This window comes from Diorhabda sublineata, chromosome 3 (genome assembly GCF_026230105.1).
Source record: "Diorhabda sublineata isolate icDioSubl1.1 chromosome 3, icDioSubl1.1, whole genome shotgun sequence".
Classification (NCBI taxonomy): Eukaryota; Metazoa; Arthropoda; class Insecta; order Coleoptera; family Chrysomelidae; genus Diorhabda; species Diorhabda sublineata.
Genome location: NC_079476.1, coordinates 3,763,297 through 3,786,950, shown reverse-complemented (window position 1 = coordinate 3,786,950; position 23,654 = coordinate 3,763,297). Strand labels below are relative to the sequence as shown.

Genomic DNA, 23,654 nt, shown 5'->3' with positions numbered 1-23,654 from the left:
CTGTTGTGCTAACTTTAAAAACGAGTAGAGCAAACCAAGTTAAATGTACAAAATCGATAGACAATTGAAGTTCTTATAACTAAATGCTAATCAAATGCTCCGTTGTTCAGCGATAGAAATTTTGTATAAAAAATTTTTTATTCTTAGATGTGTGACCTCGTTAGACTAATGCCTTCTAAATCCTACAGAATAAATTAATTTTTTGGAAATGTTTCGAGAAAAATTTACCTTTTCTTAGTTTTTTCAGCTGAACATTATCATTGGTGAAAAATTGTAGACTCATGTGGTCCTGTTAGGGCCTGTATAATCAAATGCTGGACTAATACTAATTCTGCAGCATTCAATTAGCAAATGTGACGGCAACTAGAGCTGCAATATCGCCGTTTCCTTGTTAACACACCATCGCAAAGTAGAATATTTTGGATAATAGGGGATTTGAAATTCTGTCTCAGGCTCAGATAGACAGACGATATCCATTTTGTGAAGAATCAGTTATTATATTGGGACGTAAATCTTTTGATGCCCACACGAAGTTTGATTTTTGGTACTTTTACAATCTAGGAGAAATCCCAACCTTTATGTATGATAATTCGCGGTTCTGAAAGAAAAGCTTTTTATCATTTTGGAGGGTTGGAAATCACGAGGTGTAGCTGCAGCTCAGAATTAAATTCTTTGTGACATATTGATACTGAAATGGGAAAATCTTATGCGGAATATTATTTAAAATATGATCTACTTGCAGCTAAAACCTGAGTTTGTTGTTTTAACTGAAAATATAATGAAAGAAAAGTAGAATTTTCGTTACTTTCAATAACATTCAATTAAAAACATTATTTCTTTTTATTCAAGTAAAACTTTTAAAATGATTATACGAAGGTAAGAACTTTTTTTTTTATTATATAAGATTAGGAACTAAATACTTTTGGTTTTTACTGATAGAGACGTATCTTTAGATCCAAGTTGTTTTAATTTTTTATTTCCTTGGGGAAAAAAAAACTGCTGTGGCCCACCAAGAAATATGTGAAGATTATGCTGCTGATTGATTAATAGAGCGCACGTGTCAGAATTGGTATAAAAAATTCCTTTCTGGATATTTTTCCATCAAAGATGAGAAACTTTGTGGTCGGCGTACTGAAGTTGGAAAGCTTTAGTGTTCCACTATGATGATGCAAGGACTCACACATCTTTGCCAACTCGTTGGAAATTGTTGGAGCTTGGCTGGGAAGTGATGCCACATCCCCAATGCAGCCATAATCGCGCACCATTTTCAATCACACCTGGTTCAGTTTTTTGCTGATAAGAACCAGAAATTCCATGAGTGCGGAATCATGAAGCTAAAGATAGACGGAAAAGGATCATTGAGCAAAATTTAAATTATTTAATCGATTAAAAACTATTATTATATACAACAAAATCGAAATTACTTTGTCGCAATAATATAAGAAAAGCAACGTTTTTTGTCAGTCAAGAATTCAATAGAACGCGAAATTTTCTATCCATTTGGTGTTACTGATTTACCATATTTTTAGAAATAATTTTTAGATTTTTTTATACATTTGGAAAAAATGTTCAGAAGTAGAGAATTCATCAAAGTGAACATTAAAACTGGGCGTGGGTTATTTATATTTAACTACAGAAAATGAATAAATATCATGTGCACAAAACATTTGTACAACATCTGTTCTCTCACACTTAAGTATTTTTCCCAGTTTTGGAATACCCAGAAAGTAATAAATAATAAACTGTAGTTCATAAAAAAAGGGGAAGGCCCTTACTTTCACTTGCAATAGGATTCAAAATAATGCGTTGTAGTCATAAATCATAAATTTTATATACGAGTAGATGTATGTATGTATGTATGAAAGAAATATTCAATTTGAATTATAGTTCTGGATAATATGAGGGATGTAAATATCATTTAATAGTCGGGAAAGATTTTACACCTGACCTATAGAAATACCAATAAAATTTGAGACTAGTATATATATACTTACAACCTGTGAAGTAGTTTTTCTTCTTTCTGCTTTACTTGTTCTTCGATCTATTTGAATTCAATTCCATATTTTTCAAATGAAATTATGGACAACCGGTTTCTATATAATCATAGCACCGTTATTATAGATAATCAACATCAAGCTGACAGTTTATTATCAAAATTGAGAGAAATTGAAATTATGTATTTATTTTTATAATAGCCAAATGGATAAAGAAGAATCAGCAAACAAGTGGTTTTAGGTGAAATAAAAAGTTCGTAGGCTGATATATAGATGGTGCTTCTAGACTACACACCTCTCGTACTATTAGTTTCTGAGTTATAGAATTTTTAGTGAAACTATAGTCTATTTCAGAAAGGTATAGAGTAATAAGTAATAGAGTTTGAAAAAATAAATAAACAGGAATTTCGTGTGTTAATAAATTTAAATATATCAGTGGGAGTTATTAGTCAGATCATGAATAATTATTCGAGTATGCGAAAACTCTGTTTAAGTGTATGCCGCGCGGACTTAAAATCGACCGAAAATAAAACAATGAATTGATGATGTTTTTCTTTGTTACGTGACATTTGATAGCTCCATCAAACTAACAGACAAATATTTTCTCGTTTCAAAAAGATTTTTCTTTTCGTCTAAAGTCTTGGGAAAATCTGAAAAAATAATTAACTAATTATTAACTAATAACTTGATGAATCGCAAAGTCTCCATGGGATGGAGTAACGGTCGTTTGTTTTGATGTCTGAAAGGTATTTTTAGTTTTTTCAGAGGATACTTTGGGCCAGAAATAAAAAATATTTCTGAATTTGCAACCACGGTTTTAATTAATACCTTTTTATCGAATCAACGAGAAAATTCGTGGTTTGGATTTTCATGACAAGCATTGAAAATCCTTTCGATTCATATATATTTTTTAATTTTTTCGAATATTTGGCTGCTAGCTTGATGGACCAAAAATTGATCGAGAGACAGCCGAGTTGGCTGTACTTAATGAACCTACTCCGAAGCGTGGAACGACGGAAAAGTTGGCTGGCAAGATTATGACATCAGTATTTTTGGGATGAACATAACATTCACCAATTATCTTAAAAATGGAAAAACAATAAACAGCGACAATGTCGTATCGTTATTGGAGCGTTTGGAGGACAAAAATCGGCCCCATTTGAAGAGGAAAAAGTTTTGTTTCATCAAGGCAATCACTGTGTCATAAATCAAGAAAAACGTTGTTCAAATTGCATGAATTAGGATTCGAATCGCTTCCGCATCTACCGTATTCTCCAGATATGGCCTTCAGTGACATTTTCCTAAAACATTTAGAAACTGGTCGTTGCATAGAATGATTACATTGAAAAGATTGTCGCCAAAAGTGGATCCTATTTTGAAGCTAAAGACAAATCATATTATAATAATACTATAGAATAATTGTGAGGCCGCTATAATCAGTATATCGCCCTAGAAAAGTTGGTCTGGAACCGTTGGTGAATATAATGTTTACACCAACACACACAATTATACACTGTCTGACGCTCGTTTCGGTAACCAAGTTATCGTCTTCAGAAACTGAAGGTAAACTAAAATCTAATGACTTGACTTACCTGTTACTTCTACATTTACTCTCTTTACCACTCTATAGTTTGGAAGTCAAGGAATTAATGTAAAGATTCCTGCCAAGAAGGTGTTCCCGATGGAATGAATTTTCGCGGGAGAAGGTGTATTGGTGGTAAAATTCAGTATAAAACAGGTAAGTCAAGTCATCATAATAATTATGTTAGTGTGAACGATATATTCAGTATCACCATAAAAGGCAAATGTATTGAATAATAAAATCAAAATTTATCAAAAACTGTTTTTTTTATCCCAGTTTACCAAACTTTTGGCTCACCTATTGTGAAGCAACGCATCAATACTTGAAGGAATAGCGCCAAACAACGTCTGCAAATTGAAAACACAAATTGAGAACCTAACCAAATATTGTAAATAATGCTCATGATTCTAAGAATTGTACTATTAATATTCATATTTATAACTAAATATTTAATTTTACAGGTTTAGAGTTAAAATTAATGATTATAAGGTGCTTTTAGACATGTAAATTAGACGTTCTTTGTAGTATGAATTATTAGCAATATGGGCAGAGTCGGCAGTACGATTGCTCAAATAATGTGTCTTCAATTTAATTAGAGAAGGTTTCCAGGACAAAAACTAGTAAATCATGCGATCAATCGGCATTCAAAGAGCCTTTGACTCCGTATGGATCAAGGGTTCAATTTATAAACTGATTAATTTGAATATACCAAACAATTTATTAAAAATTCTACAACCTTACTCGATACATAGAAAATTTTACGTTAAAAATAACGAAAGCACGGCTGAGCTTCGCAAGGGTTAGTTTTATAACAGCCAAGTACGCTGACGACACTTAGTTTGTAGCATCGACAAAACATTCCAATCGTACATTGAACACACTTAAATACCAAAATTTTACCAGCTTCTCATTAAGGAACAAATCTCCAAGTAATATCCTAAAGTACCTAGGGTAAATTGTGTGAGGAAATACACATCGCGAAACAAGTAAAAAGTGCGAAATTTGCAATGGGCAAAATAAATCCTTTAATATACAAACAGAGTAAACTCTCCAGGCAAAACAAACTTCTATCAAACAAACAAATCGTAAGACTAATTTGAACATATGCAGTCCTAGTTTATTACATACGAACCAAACTTAATTTCCTCTCCTTGGAGGTAGTACATAACAAGTGCCTCCGTATGGGTATTAAACATTCGTGCTACCCATAACTTCCAAGAATATCGGGTTACATGATATAGCCGAAATACCCATTGTCAAAGATTTCATAACAAAAATCTCAGCTGATTTTACAATTATTGTCTACCAAAAGACCTTCGTGAAAAGCTCAAAGCCGCAAATCGTGCAGGAGATATCAGCGACAGTGGGTGTAGACTTCTGCATCCGATAATCATATATTTTGGTTGTAAAATTTGCAAATTTAATACCCCAATCATCGTAAATTAAAAGTCTTACAAACAAATACGAATTATAATCAACGTTTACCATGTTGCCTTCTCGGAAACATTCTGGGAATCACAACTATATACCGGGGACAAAGTTATTGTTAACGTACTAAATTTGTGGATAATGTCCTCACAAGTTCATCTAGAGATAATCACAAATCATCGAAGGATCGCTAGAACACTGAATCCTTCCTACCCAATAGAAAAATGTAATGTAACAAACAGAACAATTGTAGTTGGTGAAGATGTTGATTTGTTAGTATTGCAAATTATTTATTTTATGAAACCTGGAAGGGCTCGATAGTGATCAGAAATATATTGTTCAATAAGTTATCTGCGATAACAGGCTGTGACACTTCGTCAGCAATGTACAGAAAGGGCAAAAGAGACAAAATTGAATTTATAAACATCTAGCAAGAGGAAGAGAAAGAGAAAGAATTCAAAGAAGACATTACTGTTGAAGTAGACTTTCAAGAGTATAAAACTGATTAAAATATCTAAATCAAAACATTAGTGAACTCAATAATCAATAGCAATATTAATAATAAGGTAATATCCAGAACTTGACGGGTACTGTTCCCTTAAATTATCCTAAAATTGTCATGACAGTTAGTGGATTAGGCGGATTAGGCCTAAAGAGGAAACCATGGTAAAAAACACATTACCTCACAAGTAACGTGTAAATGTGTGCATATCATGTATAATGTGACTCTTAGAAACGAGATATCTCAGAAATGGTAACTCTTAGACAAAAAATCGTAGAAACTATTTTTATAGAGAATTTTAATATCTACAACTTTGGATGGAGGATTTTTTTGATAAAACTTACCGTTTTCGAGAAAAAATCAAAAAACATCGTGACCTTCAACCCCGAATAACTTTTGTAGAACTCATAAGATTGAATTATTCCACATTCTGTTTCAATAAAGTCTTCAGATTTGTAAAAGAAAACCTTTTAGTGTTCAAGATTCATTTCGTATTTTTGAGAGTAATAAAAAAAACACTGAATACATACAAATAGTTTACCTCATTGTCTGAAGACGATAACTTGGTTATGAAAACGCGCGTCAGACAGTGTGTTGATGTATTGGTGGTGAAAAAGTGTATTCAGTATGAATATCATCAACGGTTCCAGAAATTTCAATTTAAATAAACACTGTCAACGATAGTTATATAATTAGTTATTCGCTTATCAGATTTTCAATATTTCTAATGAATTTAAATATATATAACGTCATGAAGTAAAGTTGCGTGCTTCATGATAATGTATCACCAGATTATAGACCTATTTTGGATAATCTCAGAAAAAACTTGAGCGTTTATATAAAAATTCCTAACAAATCGTCGATGGCGTGCTGTTTGGTTCAAAGAGGAAAGGAATTCATATAATAAATAATAATTACAATTTGAACTTACACATGGAACTAAAAATAAATGTTTTCCTGAAAAATAAATATATAAATTTACACTGGCATGCACGAACAACAAAACTAATTTGTGTCATTGATGGCATATCAGAGATTGGAAAAATTTTATTGTTTTAGTGGAGCAACAGGGAAAATAATAAACTTTAAAGCCAAATTGTTTGATTCATGTGTGATAATAATAAATATTTACTATAAATCATTATTCTAAGTCACATATACCATTAAAGAGATTCTGAGTATCTCAGTTTATGTCAAATAAATATTCTACACTGTTGTTAAGATTGTTATCGGATCCTTATTGTTGAAATTTTGGGAACTCGGTTGTGTCTTTCTTAATCCACACTTTGGAGATTCACTCTTATTAATTAAATAATTTGAGTGTTATTTTAACTTGAGGTGATAGACGGCGTCCAAGGTTTCACTTCCCGTTTCATATCGCATAGTTTCGTTTGGGATATTTGTCACTCGTTTCGACACAATTTGTGCATTTTCGATTTAAATAGTGGTATTATATTCTTGTACACTACTGTCTACACTTCATCCGCGATTTCACTAATTATTACTTGTCACGCATTGTATTCCTTTTCCTTGAAGACCAGTATAAAAAAGAACCCAGAGAATTTCATTTAAATGATCAGGATCTAACTCGTGTTGACCCAATTTTCGAATTGCTCCTCTTAAAAATCAATTTACCATCCTGTAGATACTGTGTGAGTAAATGCTGCTTTGAGTACACTTCATAATCTCTAAGCAGATTATTCAAAAACATAAAGTTGTAGTTGAGGAAAATAATATAATTAAGTTCTCGCTTACAAACGTGTCAGTGAAAAACATGATGAAATAATTTAGTCAATAGTGATATTGGAAATCAATTATTAAAAAAATTTGAAACTATCTCAAAATATATTGAATTCGATGGTTGAGATATGGCAACACCGATGTGAATATGTCAAATTTGCCATTTGAGGTTTGACATTTTTAATGGTGTACGTAATAACGTGCTGTCATACTAGGGCTATGTGAGTTGTTTAGAAAAACTTGTAACATGGATTTTTCTATTACTTTCAACTCGCTCCGACTTTGGTGATGGAGCACTACCTCGAGCCACTGGGTTTTGCTGGTTTTCCGAATTCAATCCTAGTATAACTTAGCTACATGATGAATTTCTTGAGGGTCGTCCAAAATCGGCTGTTTTACCAGAAAACATCGATGCTGTGCGTAAACTGATATTGCAAGATCGTCTTGTGACATACCATAAGATTTAGGCATACTTTGGCATTAGTTTCACTCGCGTACATTCAATATTGCATTATAATTTGTCCGTCAAAAAGATTCGTTAGTGTTGGATACTGCATAATTTGACAGTCGCTCAAAAGAAGCTCGAAACAATTTAACAGCCTATAAGATTTTGACAGGTGACGAATCTTGGATCTATGTATGTGAATCCGCGAACAGGTCTTTGGAAACGAGCCAAATCCAAAAAAAGGTATTCGCGCCCGAAGCACTTCGAACCAAATGTTCAGCTGTGTTATCGGAATAACTGAACTTGTCGCCGCCGTTTCCATTAGAGCCACACAGAACGTTAAATTCTGAATGATACGCAAACATTTGTTTGCTAGAAGTGATCGAAAAAATCAGGTAAACAAATCACAAAAGTCGAATCATTCACCACCACGACAATACGAGCTCTCACAAATCAATTGAAACAAAAAAGTTTATGAACTTTCAAAACATCGAATTCATAGATCATCCGCCGTATAGTTTTTGTTTGGCATCCAATGATTCCTTCGTATACCTGCAGATCAAAAATAAATTGCGAGGTCAACAGTTTTCTATAGCTGAAGAAGCGGTTGATGCGTTCAAGTCACATGTTTTGGAATGGAAATTGATTCAAACGCATGTAAAAGTACAGTGATCTTAATAATAAAATATTTTGGAAATTAATAAAGCAAAATGCAATTATAAATATTTGTTTTTTTGTCTATCTCAAAACTTAAGTAGCAACCCTCGTAGTAATAACATAGATACTGAATAAATAAACACATTTTTGTTATTACTCAACCCCACAAATAACACTCACGAGGATACGTGGAAATAATATGTAATCGATAAGTACATTGAATGCTTCACTTTCAACGATATCGCATGATTATATCTAGGTCACTAACTTCAACTAAAAGTGTTCGCTGTCTTCCGCAGGAAGGATGGTCCTGCTTGATTACAGTTATGGCACAATAAGAAGTCTAATTAAAAACGAAAACGACTTAAGATTTAAAACAAAGATAACTATAAAATTGTCAGCAATGTCCGTAGTAAGAATTTATCTAGAAGATTTTGTTGGCATTAATTATATCAACAATTTTACTAATTACGTTGTTGTAATAATTAATGGGAATAGTCGCTACGGGTTTGATAACCCCTTTGGACTATGGCCTAGTTGAAGAGGGATTTGGAAGCGTCACTATCTTGTGATAAACTCATCTTTCCCAACACCACATTTCCCGGTGGCCGATTCGGTATTGGGCTTTTCGAAATTCACTTCTAACTGTTCCGTATTATGAATAATATGAAATTAAATTTTAAAATGGTTCTTCTGCATAAATCGATTAGAAGTATGAAGTATCAAAATAATTTTTATGTCACAAAACATCGATGCTGTGCGTAAACTGATATGGCCAGATCGTCATGTGACATACCGTAAAATTGAGGCATACTTTAGCATTAGATCCACTCGTACACATTGAATATTGCATGAATATTTGGCTGTCAAAAGATTTGTTCGGAAGATTTGACAATCGCTTATAAAAAGCTCGTATCTAAAGAAAATTGAATGCTTTTACTTTGGCTAAAAACTCTTCGCTGAGATGGAATGTTATTCTGATTTTCTTTCCATATTCCTCCTTCTGTAATTAAATTGAGGATAGAAAATAGAAAAATCCAATTTCTATAAGGAGAGAAAAATATGTCTTTGTACGTATTTATAAATGTTCGTTTGATCTTTATTGATTAGCTCCATAATGTATATTGCCCAAAATAGAAAAATAATTGAACGCCCTTTAGAGGAAAAATATAAAACATTTCCAATTAGGCTCACTGTCAAAAGTTTTGATTTATGATACAGCTCTTTTTCCATACATTAAGATTTCAATGATGATTAATTCGTCTGCTTTTTAATCGGATCCTAAATATCGAACCATTATCGAATGAAAATTTTTTCTACGCCAGAAATAACGAATAACTAAATCAAATGGAACGAATATTAGTTATTGGACCATGCTTGTTATTAATTTTAACCTTTCTTATACGCCGAAATTAAAAATATGTAAACATATTAGGGACATATGGGAACAGATTTTAGTAAACTCGACTTTGTGACATATCTGACAGGTACGCACGCGCACAATAGGGACGGAAACCGCGCGAAAATTCAAAACTTGGAATTTTTCGATTCTCAAAGTAGATCAATAATTGCTAAAAGTCGACTTTTTATCGGTATATTTCTTTATTTTTAGTAATATATTATAATTTCTTACTTCTTAGACCTCTTTTATATGGTTTTGTTGATAAATTATCTTGATTTTAGGTCACTATCAATTGAAATTCCGTTTAAAAACGTTTTCACTATTTTCAATCTGTATCAAGATATGATTTGCGTATTTATATTAATCAATAGATCACTTATATCATGAAATCAAAACAAAAATAAAATGAAAAAAAATTAAGAAAAATTAATTTTTCCTCATCTTTTATGTCTAAAAAACTGTAGCAACCATCTATGAAATTATTCGTGCATTGATAGATCTTTTCCCTCATTTACAGCTTTCTCTTTTTTATGTATGCGAATCATTTCCAAAAATTCTCTTCTGCGTGTATTTGATTACGTCTCAAGAATTTTCAAATCCATAAATAATTGTACGTTTTTTTGATCTTTCGTGGTTCGTAAATGCAGTTTTATTTTTATTATCATAATGATGACCTTTTAGTCTATTTTATAAATATTGAGATGTCTGCCCTATGTAGACAGCGTCACAATCAGTACAAGGTACTTGGTTAGAGATCGACGGAGTTAGAATGGAAATGGGAATCAAACAAATATATAATCTTAGTTCTCGTCTTTTTATATAGAAAAGAAGTATTCAGTAATCTGATATCATAGCAGATACATTTATGAAAATGGAAGAAAAAATAGACATATGGATAGACAAGGTGACCACAAAACTGGAAAGCCTGAAAAACCTGGAAACGGGAGAAGTCAATGAAAAGTCAGGGAATTTCTCTAAAACCTGGAAAAATTTTACCTTTTGTCGTAAAATATCATCAAGAAGTAAAGAAAGACAAAAAAGAGCTCAAATGTGATGGTTTTATAACTGTTGCTAGTGTAATAGAAAACAAGTTTTTGAAAGCAAAGCTAACTTTTTTCAATTTCTTGCTTGGTTTGTTGAACCATTCTTGATTCAATTTTAATCAGATGACTGCTTAGCACAAGAATATTGCGTACAAATATAAAATCTATAGATTTAAAAACATCTGAAAATTTGATTTTTTATAGTGACATAAACGTTGGTTGTGCGACTAAAAGAGGTATCAAAGAATGCTAAAACATTGAAGAACGTGATGTTCTAGGATATAAAAAAGATTGTCGGCAAGCATATACTGCTTTGACTGAAAAATTACTGAACGATCTCCAGTAAACTACAAATTAGTGGAAGGAATTTCTTGTTTAGATCCAAATGTCGCACAAAATTTAGATATTGGAGCTTGATATTTTAATCGAAAATAATTGGATAAGCGGGGTTGACGCTGATAAAATACTTGATACAAGAAGTTATGCAGAAGATCATCTTTTCAAGATGAAATCCTAAATTATTTCAAGTCAGATGAAAAAAAATTAAATTGTTTGTGGTTAGATGTGTGATTTTAAAGCATTGACCAAATACATAAAAATTATTTTTATATTCTTCCATGGTAACTCATCTCTTGAACGAGGATTTTCTATTAATAAAATTGAAAATCTTCAAGAAGATTCGCTCATTGCCCAAAGATTAATTTATGATTAATTGAGAAATGTTGGCATTGAAAATATTGATATATCGAATAGTCTGTTTCAGTCGGTTAAGAATTCAAGAAGCCGTTATGAAGAAAAATTTAAAAAAAATGAAAAAAGATAAAGAATTGGATGATCTTGATAGTAAGAATAAATATTTAAAGAAGCAGCATTTGAAAAGTCTTTTAGATAAAGAGAAAGCTCTAGTCGAAACTAGTCGTCGAGATATTTCATCCATAGATGATGAAATTTAAAAATTAAAGAATAAATGAATAATTGTAAGATAAAGAAAATAGTATATATGTATTACCTATGCTTTTTGTTTTTTTTTGCGCTAAAAGTGTCAATTTTTCATATATATTTAATAAATATAAATAAAATAAAAGTGTTATGGTAACTTCTTATTTACTAAACTTTTCCTAAGTAATATTCTTTAAATATAGTTATCTATTAATCATACATATAATCGAGTATTTTTAAACTTAGGGAATTTTAAAATTAGATCTCTGGAAAACCTGGACAAGTCAGGGAATTTTATTTTAAAAACTCCGTGGTAACCATGATAGAGACATTAGTAAAAATCAATAAATGCAAATGAATAGTGATAAATCAAAAGAAGAATGTGAGGAAGATTTAACAATGAAAGGACAATCACTCTTGAATATCTGGATGTTATTTTCAAACAAGACGGGAAAATATATATAGAGAAAGCGAACAAGTACAAGAACGAGTAACCAAAAACAGATCAAATAAACTATTGTCTTAATAAGATAATTTTCTGAAAAAAATAGGAAAAGACACGAAAACAAAAGTACACGGCTTATTAACTGTATCTACATTAATATATGGAAGTGAAACTTTGGTGATGAACAAAAAGATACAGATTAGTAGCAGCGGAGATGAAGCAACTGAAGAAAATAGTAGGGAAAACGAGGATGGATAGAATAAGAAATAGGAAAAAAATCTTGAGAGATGTTTAAACTGGAAATAAGAAAAGCAAAAAGATATAAGGAAAGGAGGAAAGGAAAACTTGGCCAGAACAAGTAGCGCCGGAAGGGGGAAGACAATACACCAGATGAATGAATGTTAAAAGGATTGGAAATAGATGAAAAATTTAAAACTAAAATTCCAATACTCTAACGACCGAAAGGACATAAAGAGTTCTAGAGAAGAGGAAGGAGCAGTTCAACTCTGAATTTGCAAATTATTTTGTACTTAGAACTGAAATCATATATTCAAAAGGCTCATATTAAGATACTCTACCAATACTCTAACGATCGAAAGGGCATGAGAGTTCTAGAGAAGAGGAAGGAATTAAGATAAATATTTTCAAATCCAGAATAGACTCAATACTAAATGTTTGAGTGTTTCCATCCTATCTTTGTCTGTTTACAATTCTGTTAATAATTTGATTTAAATGTGAGACAGTAGATGGATAGACATTTTCACTACTATACTTTCAGCATTGTTTTATTGTAATTTGTAAGCGTAAATTCAATTAAATAACATTCATTTTTTTGTTTATAAATAATCATATTTCGATTTTAAGAATCATCTACTAAAAGTTTGCTATCCTTTTATTAAAGAGAGCTTACTTTGTAGTAGTATAATAAAATTTTCTTTGTATGTTGTGGGTAATGGAGTATAGATAAAAACGTTTAGGGACACTTCAGTTCACATAATAAATGGAAGCCTGGATTTTGCAGTCATTGAGCGTATCTCCTGATAAAAGTTGGTGAACGTATTATTGTTAGATCGTTTAATAAATACAAATATGTCATTTATATTGTACCAGACGTCAAGGAACGATTTATTAAAAGATAAATAATGTTGAATGATTGAAGAAATAGGTTTAACGCACCGCTAATTAGAAATTCTTATACTCTACTTAAGTTGGGAAAAACTTTTTGAAAAATTTTTTAAAGCAGTATTCGAGTTGTATTTTGTGCTAGAGTAAAGTATCTTTATATTTTACAATTCAGAAAAATGTTATAAAGTAAAGTTGTTCTTAATTAAAACTTATATTTAAGTATACAACTACAGCCATTTATTATGAAAATTCGAGTTTTGTGATTATTTACTAATCTTTCCGTATTAATTATTCTGGCAGGTTAAAATTTAACGAAATCCAATAGTTTTTAAGATATTTTGAAAAAATAACGTTTTTTTTTGAGAAATCGAAAGAAAAATTTCACATTGAAAAACTTTTGGAACGTGTTGTTATCGAGTTACTTATTTTCGTCATAACTCACTTAGTTTTCACGATAGACGGATTTACAAAAGGTCATTTTAAAAGTCTAAAAATGGTCTAAAGAATGATTTTTTTTTAGAAAATGCATTATATTCGAGTTTTTCGTGAAAAAATGTTGAAAAACGTGGTTTGTTTCTCAATTATCTATCGCGAAGAAATTATTGAGTGAAATAAAAAACTTCATCCCACATTTTCGTCGAAAAATTAAATTTTCCGGTATTATTTTCAAAATTTAAAATTTCCACCCTCGAGTGACATTTACCACTGGTGTAGAAGCATACATTGGCACCCAATCAGGTTTGTTATTTGTGTTATTTTTGAGCTTCTGTGGAAATTTCAATCTAATCCATGAAGGTCTTTAAAAGTGCGAAGTGATTAGCCGTACTAAGGATGCCCTGACATGAAGTAAGTGACAGTGAATTTCAGAGTAAGTTGTTGTTTATAGCACTACAATAAAAACGAAAACGGTTTGCGAATGAAGACACTGAATTTGAAGTGATGCTTTGTGTCGTAGAAGACCCAAAAATGTCATTAAGAAAAAGGTCTTCTGCAATCCAAACTACTCCTCTAAGTAAAGATACAGTGGCAAATATTTTGAAAGGTAATAAATATCATGCATACAAACCGCAATTTGTACACACGTTACTACCAAGGGATTGCGATATTCGTTTTGAATTCTGCACTCTGATCCAAGGAGAATTGGATGAAGACCCGTTTTTTACAAGAACTATAATATTTTCCGATGACGCAACATTTTTTTCAAACGGAACCGTCTCATCACAAAATTGTCGCTGATGGTCTAACATTAATCCAAACTTTGTAATTAAAAATTCGAAACCAATATACTTTTAAAACGAACGTATTGTGTGGTGTGTGCAAAAATAAATTAGCTGGACCTTCTTTTTCTCGACATTCCTTAAATGCCGCACAATACTTACAATTATTAGAAAATCAAGTGATTTTTTGCACGACCTTCTGTTACAAAAACGTATGACAATTTGGTACCAACAAGACGGTGTTTCAATCCATAGTACATTAAACGTTAGACTACTCCTTGAAAATATGTTTAGTGGGAAGATGAATCACAGATATTCAGATATTTTTTGGCCTTCTGAATCTGCTGATTTGACTCCCCTTGACTTTTTTATGGGGTTACTTAAAACAGCAGGTTTATCATTGAGGACCATTTGGAGAGGATTATTTCTGAATAATGCCAAAAAATTACTCCAAATATGATACGGAAAGTGATACAATAGTTGGACAAAACAACAATTAAATGTTTACAAAAAGAAGGTGGATAGGTATGTCGAAGCTGTAGGATATTGAATTAAAATTTAATTATGTTTGTTTCTGTTTAATAAATATCCTATGTATGGATTTTTCAATTTCTACAATAAATAATTATTATTCCTTTATTACGTATGTAAATTGCAAGGTTGTTCGAAAACAGTAATAAATATAAAGGTTATCATATTTTTAACAGGTAAGAGAGATAAATTTTATCCATCCAGAATAATTGAATAAAATTGAATTTCCATAATAAATGGCTGTAATTGCATATTTCAATATAACTTTTAATCCAAAACAACTTTACTCCATAACATTTTTCTGAATTGTAAAAAATAAAGATACTTTGCTCTTGTACAAATTCAAATTTTTCGACAAACCTCGTATACTGCTTTAGAAAATTGATATCTGATGGTTGCATTTCAACTTTTAGACCATGCAGAACTTTGTATTAAGGATAACTTTTTTTCATAAAATCACTAATAAAAAAGTTTTCCATATAGTTCCAACTTAGGTAGACACACTGTATATTCTATAACTTTTCTCCTGCTGAAACATTTTTTCATACTTCTTAATATTATTACATTTTTGTTCCAGAAACAAGCTATGCTAGTACGTCAATTAGAAGAAGAATTGCGAATGCGGATGAGAGGACCAAGCATCGAAATCCAGCAGCAAATGGAGGCTCTATTCCAAGAAAACGAACATTTAACTAGGGAAATAGCAATATTACGCGATACTATCAAAGTAAGAATAATACCGTTTAATTTGAGTAACGTTCATCAGCTATTACCATTTCTCTTAATTAATAATATAATTGAAAATTCGTCTTTCATGTTATTTAATACCAAATAAAATAGATTTTGTACATGATTACTTCAGTTTTTAACTTTTCGTCGGGCGCATTTAATCTATAAAATGAGTAGAACTTCCAGCTATCTTCCATCTTCCATAATTTTCTAAGAGTTAGAGATAGAAAACCTACAGAGGTAACTGAATTCAAGGAATTTGTCGAATTACTCTATCTGGTTGAGGCACTAAGGAGTGATCGCAATCCTTGCAACAACTGAGAGGTTAGGATGGATATTGAGTGAAATGGTTTTATTAATTATAAGGGAATAAAATTTCTTGTGACGTGCACTAGATTTGATAATATTAACACCAGAAAAACTCTGAATACTTGGCAGTCCACCATAAGGTCCAGTCAGTCCAATTAGATACAATTTTCCCTAGTATTTCAATCTGGAAATGACGCAATTAGAAGCACTGCCATACAAAGTTGTTCCAAATATCGTTGAGCTGTTAAATTCCCAAAAAAAAATATAGACCAATAAATTTCCCTGCATAAATATAATTTTTTCCAGACGCTGAGTGTAATCAAATCCAGTGGGGGTTTTCCAAATTCCAGTTGGGAGAATTGTGTAGATTTACTGTACCACTTGAACAAAACATTTGAAAATACTGCGTTATCTAGATAATTTGGATTTTCATCACAATGCTCCATGAATATTTCACAGAATTGTATGGGTACAGTGTTTATTTCTTCAAAAAATTTATTACAAATGACTGCTAATATTTTATTACAAAGCAATTTCTGTTGCGTTGTCTTCTATTGACGGCAATTTTATTCCTGGTCTCGTTAAATGTAACTGATGCTTCAAGTAACCTACCGTCATTAAAACTTTCATCCTTTTTTTTGGTTAAGGGAACCATAATAAGAAATGTACTTGGTATCTCAGATGAATTGCGTTTATGAATTTATGAAGTACCTATTTTCAAAAGACTATTTGTAAAATTTCATGACATTTCGAGAAGTCAGAAAAAAGTGACAGCAATTTAAGAGAAGCTCCTTTTGTTAATTCCAAAACAATGAATTTAAAACAATTTCTTGTGCTCATTTATATTTACTTCTTGATGAAAAAATAGCCTATGCAAGCTCAGCAATGGCTTCAAAATTTTATCCGGACTCTGCTTCATCAAAAAGAATCATTTATTATTCGTTTGCCGAATTTAAACGTGGTCGTGCAGACACCGATGATGGTGAACGTTCTGGTCGTCCAATTGAGGTTATTATTCCATCAAAAAAATTGGTTATATCTAATCGAACATTAAAATATCGTGACATAGCTGAAGCCTTAAAGATATCAGAAAGCAATGTGTTTAAAATATGCATAATAATTTGACAATGAGAAAGCTTTTTTTAAAGTGGGTTCCGCGTTTACTCACAGTCGATCAAAAAAAACATCGTGTTGATGATTCAGAACAGTGTTTACTTATGTTTGCACATAATAAATCAGATTTTTTGCGTCGATATGTGATAATGGATGAAAAATGGATCCATCAATTCACTCCGGAATCAAAACGAGCGTTATCTGAGTGGGTTGCAGTCGGTGAACCAGCTGGTAAGATTATCTTCAAAAGGTAGAAACAATCGATAGCGGGTACTACATAGAGTCGATGAATCGTGTGAATGCTAAAATCAAACAAAATGACTTCATATCGAATAAAAATCACTGTAACCATAGTTAAATTGGACGAATTACGCTCGAATTGTACCATCATCCACAGCATAGTCCAGATCTGGCCCCCAGTGACTACTGGCTACCCGCTGATCTCAAAAAAATGATCGTCGGTAAGAAATTTAGCTCAAATGAAGAAGTAATTGTTGAAGGTGAAACCCATTTTCAAGCAAAAGATAAATCCTTCTACAAGCACGGCATTGAGAAGTTAGAGAAGCGTTGTAATGATTGTATTGCTCTTGAATGAGATTGCATCTATTTTTGACAAAAAAATATGTTTTTCTCATTTAGTCACACGACTTATTGAGTGATGTGTTATAATGCTTTGCTATATTTACATTGAGACCTCACAATTAATAATACATGAATTATTATGATGAGGTTTAAATCATTAACGTTTTAACTGCCTCATCAATATATTGAAAATTGTAAAATTGACACCTCCATGAAATCCATACTTCAGAATCATCATAAAGATGCAATTATTATACAGACGGCACTAGGAATAATAAACATTTCCGGAATCAAAAATTTTGCTCAGTATTAACTGTAACAGAAAATGACAATATAAATGGTACTCTATTGGTGCCAATAGGGGGTCAGTGCCAACGCATATAAGAAAATTATCCAGATGGAAACCGGTCTGTACTAAGGCATCATCAAAATCTAATTCTTATTCTTATATCATCATCAAATTCTCCACATTATACCTAGATCAAAATTGAGCCGATTCGCGGCTTATCATCATAAAGTCAGTTTGGCGAGATCACCTAATTGCATTTATTGTAATTTGCTTTATGGTTGCCAGAATAATAAACTACGACTTTTTACTTCAAAAATGATATCAATGTAATACACCACTACCAACTTGTACCACATGTATTAAGTACCGGAAATAAGATAATTTAAACAGTTAAAAATTAGAATAGCTAAACTAATTCCTAATAACATTTTGCAAATTTCTAGAAAGAATTGAGATATTTGGATGAAAACCGGAATAGGTCGAAAAGTCAATTTTTACGGATTTTTTTAAATTAATGTCCCTGGCAAATATTATTTTTTCAGATACCTGGCCAATGCAGTAAAGAAACAGCTAGTATACACTCGTGGGAAAAAAATCGACACCCCTAAAATCGCTGTAAAATCCTGAATTCGAAATTATATTTTACATAATGAAATATTCAAACTAATGGCATTAACTTCAGAATTGTTTAAATATTGTAGTGATTAGAAACCATCCCTTTTTATGCTTGTTTACAATTGTAGCATCATTGGGGTTAACTGACCCTTATAAAAGGTTATCTACTTGATCCACCACAATCAGTTAGCCATCACACACGTCAACCCAAACGGCCCTACGTTAACAACAAACAAGAATTCTACATGAAAATAGACACAACAAGTGATAAAGCTCCTCAAGTTGTCACCCTATTGTGACAAGGCCAGAATCAGTGAGAAAAGGCCAGTGCGCTGAATATAAGTCAGTCTGTTGGATTTAGAGTTAACCGGTAACTGGTAACTTTCATGGATTCATTGTCACCACATCGCTAAGAAATCGAACCTACTAGCATTCAAATGCAACAAGATTCCAGAGAAATGCGAGGAGTGGCTCTGAGTGGCTGGACAGTCAGAAGAAGACTTAGGACAGTTAATCAACTACTGGCTCCAAATTAACCCCAGCGAAGCGAACACGTTAATTGTACTGACGCACAGTGAGACTACGTTCTCTTTGTAGACGAAAGCAGAGTGTGCTCGCAAGGTAGCGATAGGAGAGAACGAGTCTACAAAAGACTTACGTAGTGTGGCAAAAAATAGAACGTCACTTTTGGAGAAGGCTCCTGGATGGTTTGGGCGGCTATTCCAAATAAGCAAAACCGAATTGGAGGTGCAGCGAGGGGATTAACAGCAAACCAATACATAGAAGAAATTTTAGGGAATTATGCCTAATGCAGAACAATGCCATTCCACTTACTTCACAGTATAGTATTTACAGGATGTCTAAATTACCGCTATAGATAAGCCAGCGCGTAGTCCGTACTTAATCGAGCATTAATGGGATTAATTTAAGAAAAAAATTTCTGGATAGTAATCCAGCACCAGCCGAAGAATCGGACCTAGCATTGAATAGAATCAAGTAAAGACACTTATCCCATCCGTGAAAAGCGATTGGAAGTTGTTTTAGAGTCATGGAAGGGAACACTAAATATTGATAGGTTACTTTCGAATAAATTGAGGATGTATTTTCTTTACTGTTAATTATAAACCTTTTTATTGTTTAATATTCCTTTTAGTTTCATTTTCTTCTTTGACAAAACAATAACCCAATAACAACATAGACCACTCACAAGCCTACGTATTATGGCTCTGAAATACTGAAATTAGAAAGAGAAAGGAGGCCAAAAATTTTTTGTCGTAATTTTGAGAAAACATTCAAAATTCAAGGCCAAGTATATCATAAAATTGGATCATTGATGCCAATGCCAAATGAAGATCCAAAATTTCTTCAGATCTATTTTATGGGCAATTGTGAAGAACGTGTAACAACTCGATGCCAGTATAATTTCATTGAACAAACGGAAGAGAGAGCAATTGTATTGTCATTAGAATTATTTCAAATCGAATCACACAGCCACAGCTACGCGTGGCCGGGTCTGCTAGCTGAGATATAAAAATTGTGTGTGTGTGTGTCAGCTCCGACGCACGACTGGAGTTTACTCCTCAAGTTCGATAGTCTAACCAGACGCAAAAAGAGTTTATTTAACTTAAAAAAGATTGGTTGATTGCCAGAATATTTTGGGCTTCCTTCATTAATTTTTTTTTAATCTGTAAATTCGTTGTCTCTCGGCTGGAGTTTTTGGAGGTTTAGATTTTTTCCTAGTCAAAAAATATAAAAAAAAAATTAGAAAAATTATAAAAATTTTAACCTACTTTAAGAAAATTGATAAAAAAAGGTTTTTATAAACATTTTTTTTAATTATTATAATTAATTTTTTATTTAAAATATAATATTATCTTAATAATTAACAAAAATGGTTATGAAAAGATAATTATGTCACTAAATCTTTTACATACAATAATAAATAGTACATGAAAATTATTTAAATAAGCTAAAAAATAACTTTTCGAATGAAAATTATATAAAAACATTATTATAATGAAAAAATATTGTCGATTTTTCTGATAGTATTATCGAATATTGACTACAGTTGTTAATATTTAAAAATTATTTATAAAATAAATCATAATAACGCGGAAGAATTTATAGACATCGACAAAAAAAATTAATTTTTGGTTAGGTTAGAAATTTTCTATTTTATGTGGATGCGCTTGATAATTCATATTGGGTTGATTATCTAATTTTATGTGTTGTTTTCAAATATATATTTATATGAACTACATCGATAATTATTAAAATATTTAATAAATACAAATAGCACATGCTCATACATATAATACATGAATTATAACGTACCTTGCAACCACGTGTTTGTTAGATGGTCCGGCAATATCATCTACACCTCTTTCTGCTATAGTTATTTGAAAATACTTTCGGTTCGCTTTAGCGGAACACAATGATATAAATTAAAACTTCACAATAACAATATTAATTATTGATATTTATAATAAAAACAGCAATATAAGTATGTCGACACTGACAAATTAGAAAGTTGCGCATCATAGGATGCGCACCAAAAACGTAACGAAGTCATTCATCGATAGATTTTACTCCCCACATTTTTCTCATACCGGGCCCCTTATATATGCAAATCGATTCTTAAGGAGTAAACTCCAAAAAATGCTACTTTATAATGAGTTGTTATTGTTTGCATCCACTCATTATACATACTGTCGCGAGTCTCCGTGACATTTATCTTCTAGTGATGCTGTTGTAACCAAACCTCGTAACTATTGTCTTGAGCAATGCAATTACTTTAAAAACGTGTAATTTTAATTATACATATTTTTTTGAATAGAAAACCGTAAGTTTCATTTATTTTTATAGGAACTAGAGCTCCGGATAGAGACACAAAAACAAACGCTGCAGGCACGAGATGAAAGTATAAAAAAATTGTTGGAGATGCTCCAGAACAAAGGCATGGGTAAGTGTGTCATTTCTATCTGCCCCCCCCTCTTTTTTTGCTTTTCCCTGCACATCTGTTCACATTTTTGATGTTCTCTTGTTTATATATTTTTCATGTGGTTTTGTACAGGGTGTTTCAATTTTTGATCTTGAATCTATTTCTATCTTCTGGAATAATATACATAGAAATAATTCGATTATATTAAAATACTTCCTATACATTAAATTGAAGTATCATTATTTTGATAATAGAACGAGCTTATAGAGTCTAAAGTTATCTTAAATCTGTAAATTCGATATCTCACCTTTTGTTCCTATTTCCGTTCATGGGTCATCTTTTGTTGTCTTATTTACTTATCATGACCATCCGATATTTCTTGGAATTCATTTCACTTGAACACGTTTTCAAGTTGGAACGTTTACAATTTTTTTTTTGAAATGTTAATAACTTAATAATTGAGTTAATTAAGTTTGATGCATACACGATTGTTTATTTCAAATTGAATATTTTGATGATATTTTATAAACTCACAATACCTACTAAATGTAATTTGTATTGATATTGCGGGTTACAGACTGAAAATAACGTTGTCCAAGAGTTTTTCAAAACGCCAACGTTTTGCCAACGTCCATCTTTTATTTGATATTTATCAAGACTAAACATATATAGTACAGTATAACACAAACGTTGATGAAGATAAACAAGTAAACAGAAAAACACAATGCAGCTAAGGCAAACTATATAACATAAACAAATAAGAACAAAGTTGTATAAAACAAAAGAAGAATGGAAAAGTTATTTAAAGAAACCAATACATACGCATATAAGTATACTCCTTCCAATATCAGTTGCAGGTTATAAAAACCCTTGCCGACAATTTTGTTTGATCTAGGCGACGATCCTTGACGATTCAGTTATTACTATCCGTTTATCCAATTTTTTGTGTTTAAATCCACATGCTGACAAAACTTGACGTACTTTTTCTTAACTTGTATAATTGTATTCTGGATAATTTGCTACCTTTTGCTGTATTATTTCTAATGTCGTAACCGCGTCCTACTTAAATAAACTATAATCTTTATTCTTGCCACACACTGCAATTTCATTGTCTTCAATTGCACATGGTATAAAGAACGCCATATTTATTTAAAGAGATTTTTAACTTAAATGAATCTCACCGAGCGCCGCCACTGTTAATCGCAGACTGTCTCGCAGGAATATTTCGGATAAATTGTGTACATACGCTTTTTCACAGCTTTGGCCAATATAAATGCATTTATGTTCTCTTGTATGGAGCAGAAACATTGACATTAAAAGTGGATACAGAACAGACTCGAGGCTTTTGAAATGAGGATCTTCCGTAGAGTAGTAGAGCAAACAACATTCATGGTTAAAAAACATACGCGATTGAACTGGTATAAACACACCATCTTTTATTCGCACTACTCAGAAACGAAATAAGTATGTCAAAATTGTCTCCAACCTTTATTAAACGGAGATGGCACCTGAAGAAGAAGGAGAATGTTGTTTGCACAGGTTTTCACTCTTATGTCTATGTATTGGTTTCTTTAAATAACTTTTCATTATTCTTCTGTTTTAAACAACAATGTTCTTGTTTGTTTATGTTATATAGTTTGTCTTAGATGCCTTTCATTTATATTTTTATACTATTTAATTATTGTTTCAGTTCTAATTTCACAATTTTTCTGTTTACTTGTTTATCTTCTTTATTGTTTTGGCTATAATGTATCATATATTTTTAGCCTTGATAAAAATCAAATAAAAGATCGAAACGTTGGTATTTTAATAAACTCTTGGGAAGTTTTATTTTTAGTCCTCAACCCGCAGCAACATTCGAAATTACTTACTAGGATGGACAATTTTATCAACAAGACATTACCTAATGTTTTATGAAAGGTCTACGCAAAACATATTTTTGAATTTGAATTTTCTACAATGGATTATTCTACATATCTCATTCGAAAGGTCTTTATAATTTCTAACAAGCTTTCCTCAATCCTTT

General features: G+C 31.6%; 1 protein-coding gene across 1 annotated transcript in view; it reads left to right on the top strand.

Annotated features, from left to right (window-relative positions):
- Positions 1-23,654, top strand: part of LOC130441496 (myosin-10) — a 135,918-nt gene that overhangs the window by 43,530 nt on the left and 68,734 nt on the right. Inside the window, exons 4-5 of the mRNA XM_056775210.1 lie at positions 15,628-15,777; positions 21,553-21,649. Of these exons, the coding sequence (XP_056631188.1) occupies positions 15,628-15,777; positions 21,553-21,649 (247 nt within the window). The remainder of the gene's footprint in view (positions 1-15,627; positions 15,778-21,552; positions 21,650-23,654) is intronic.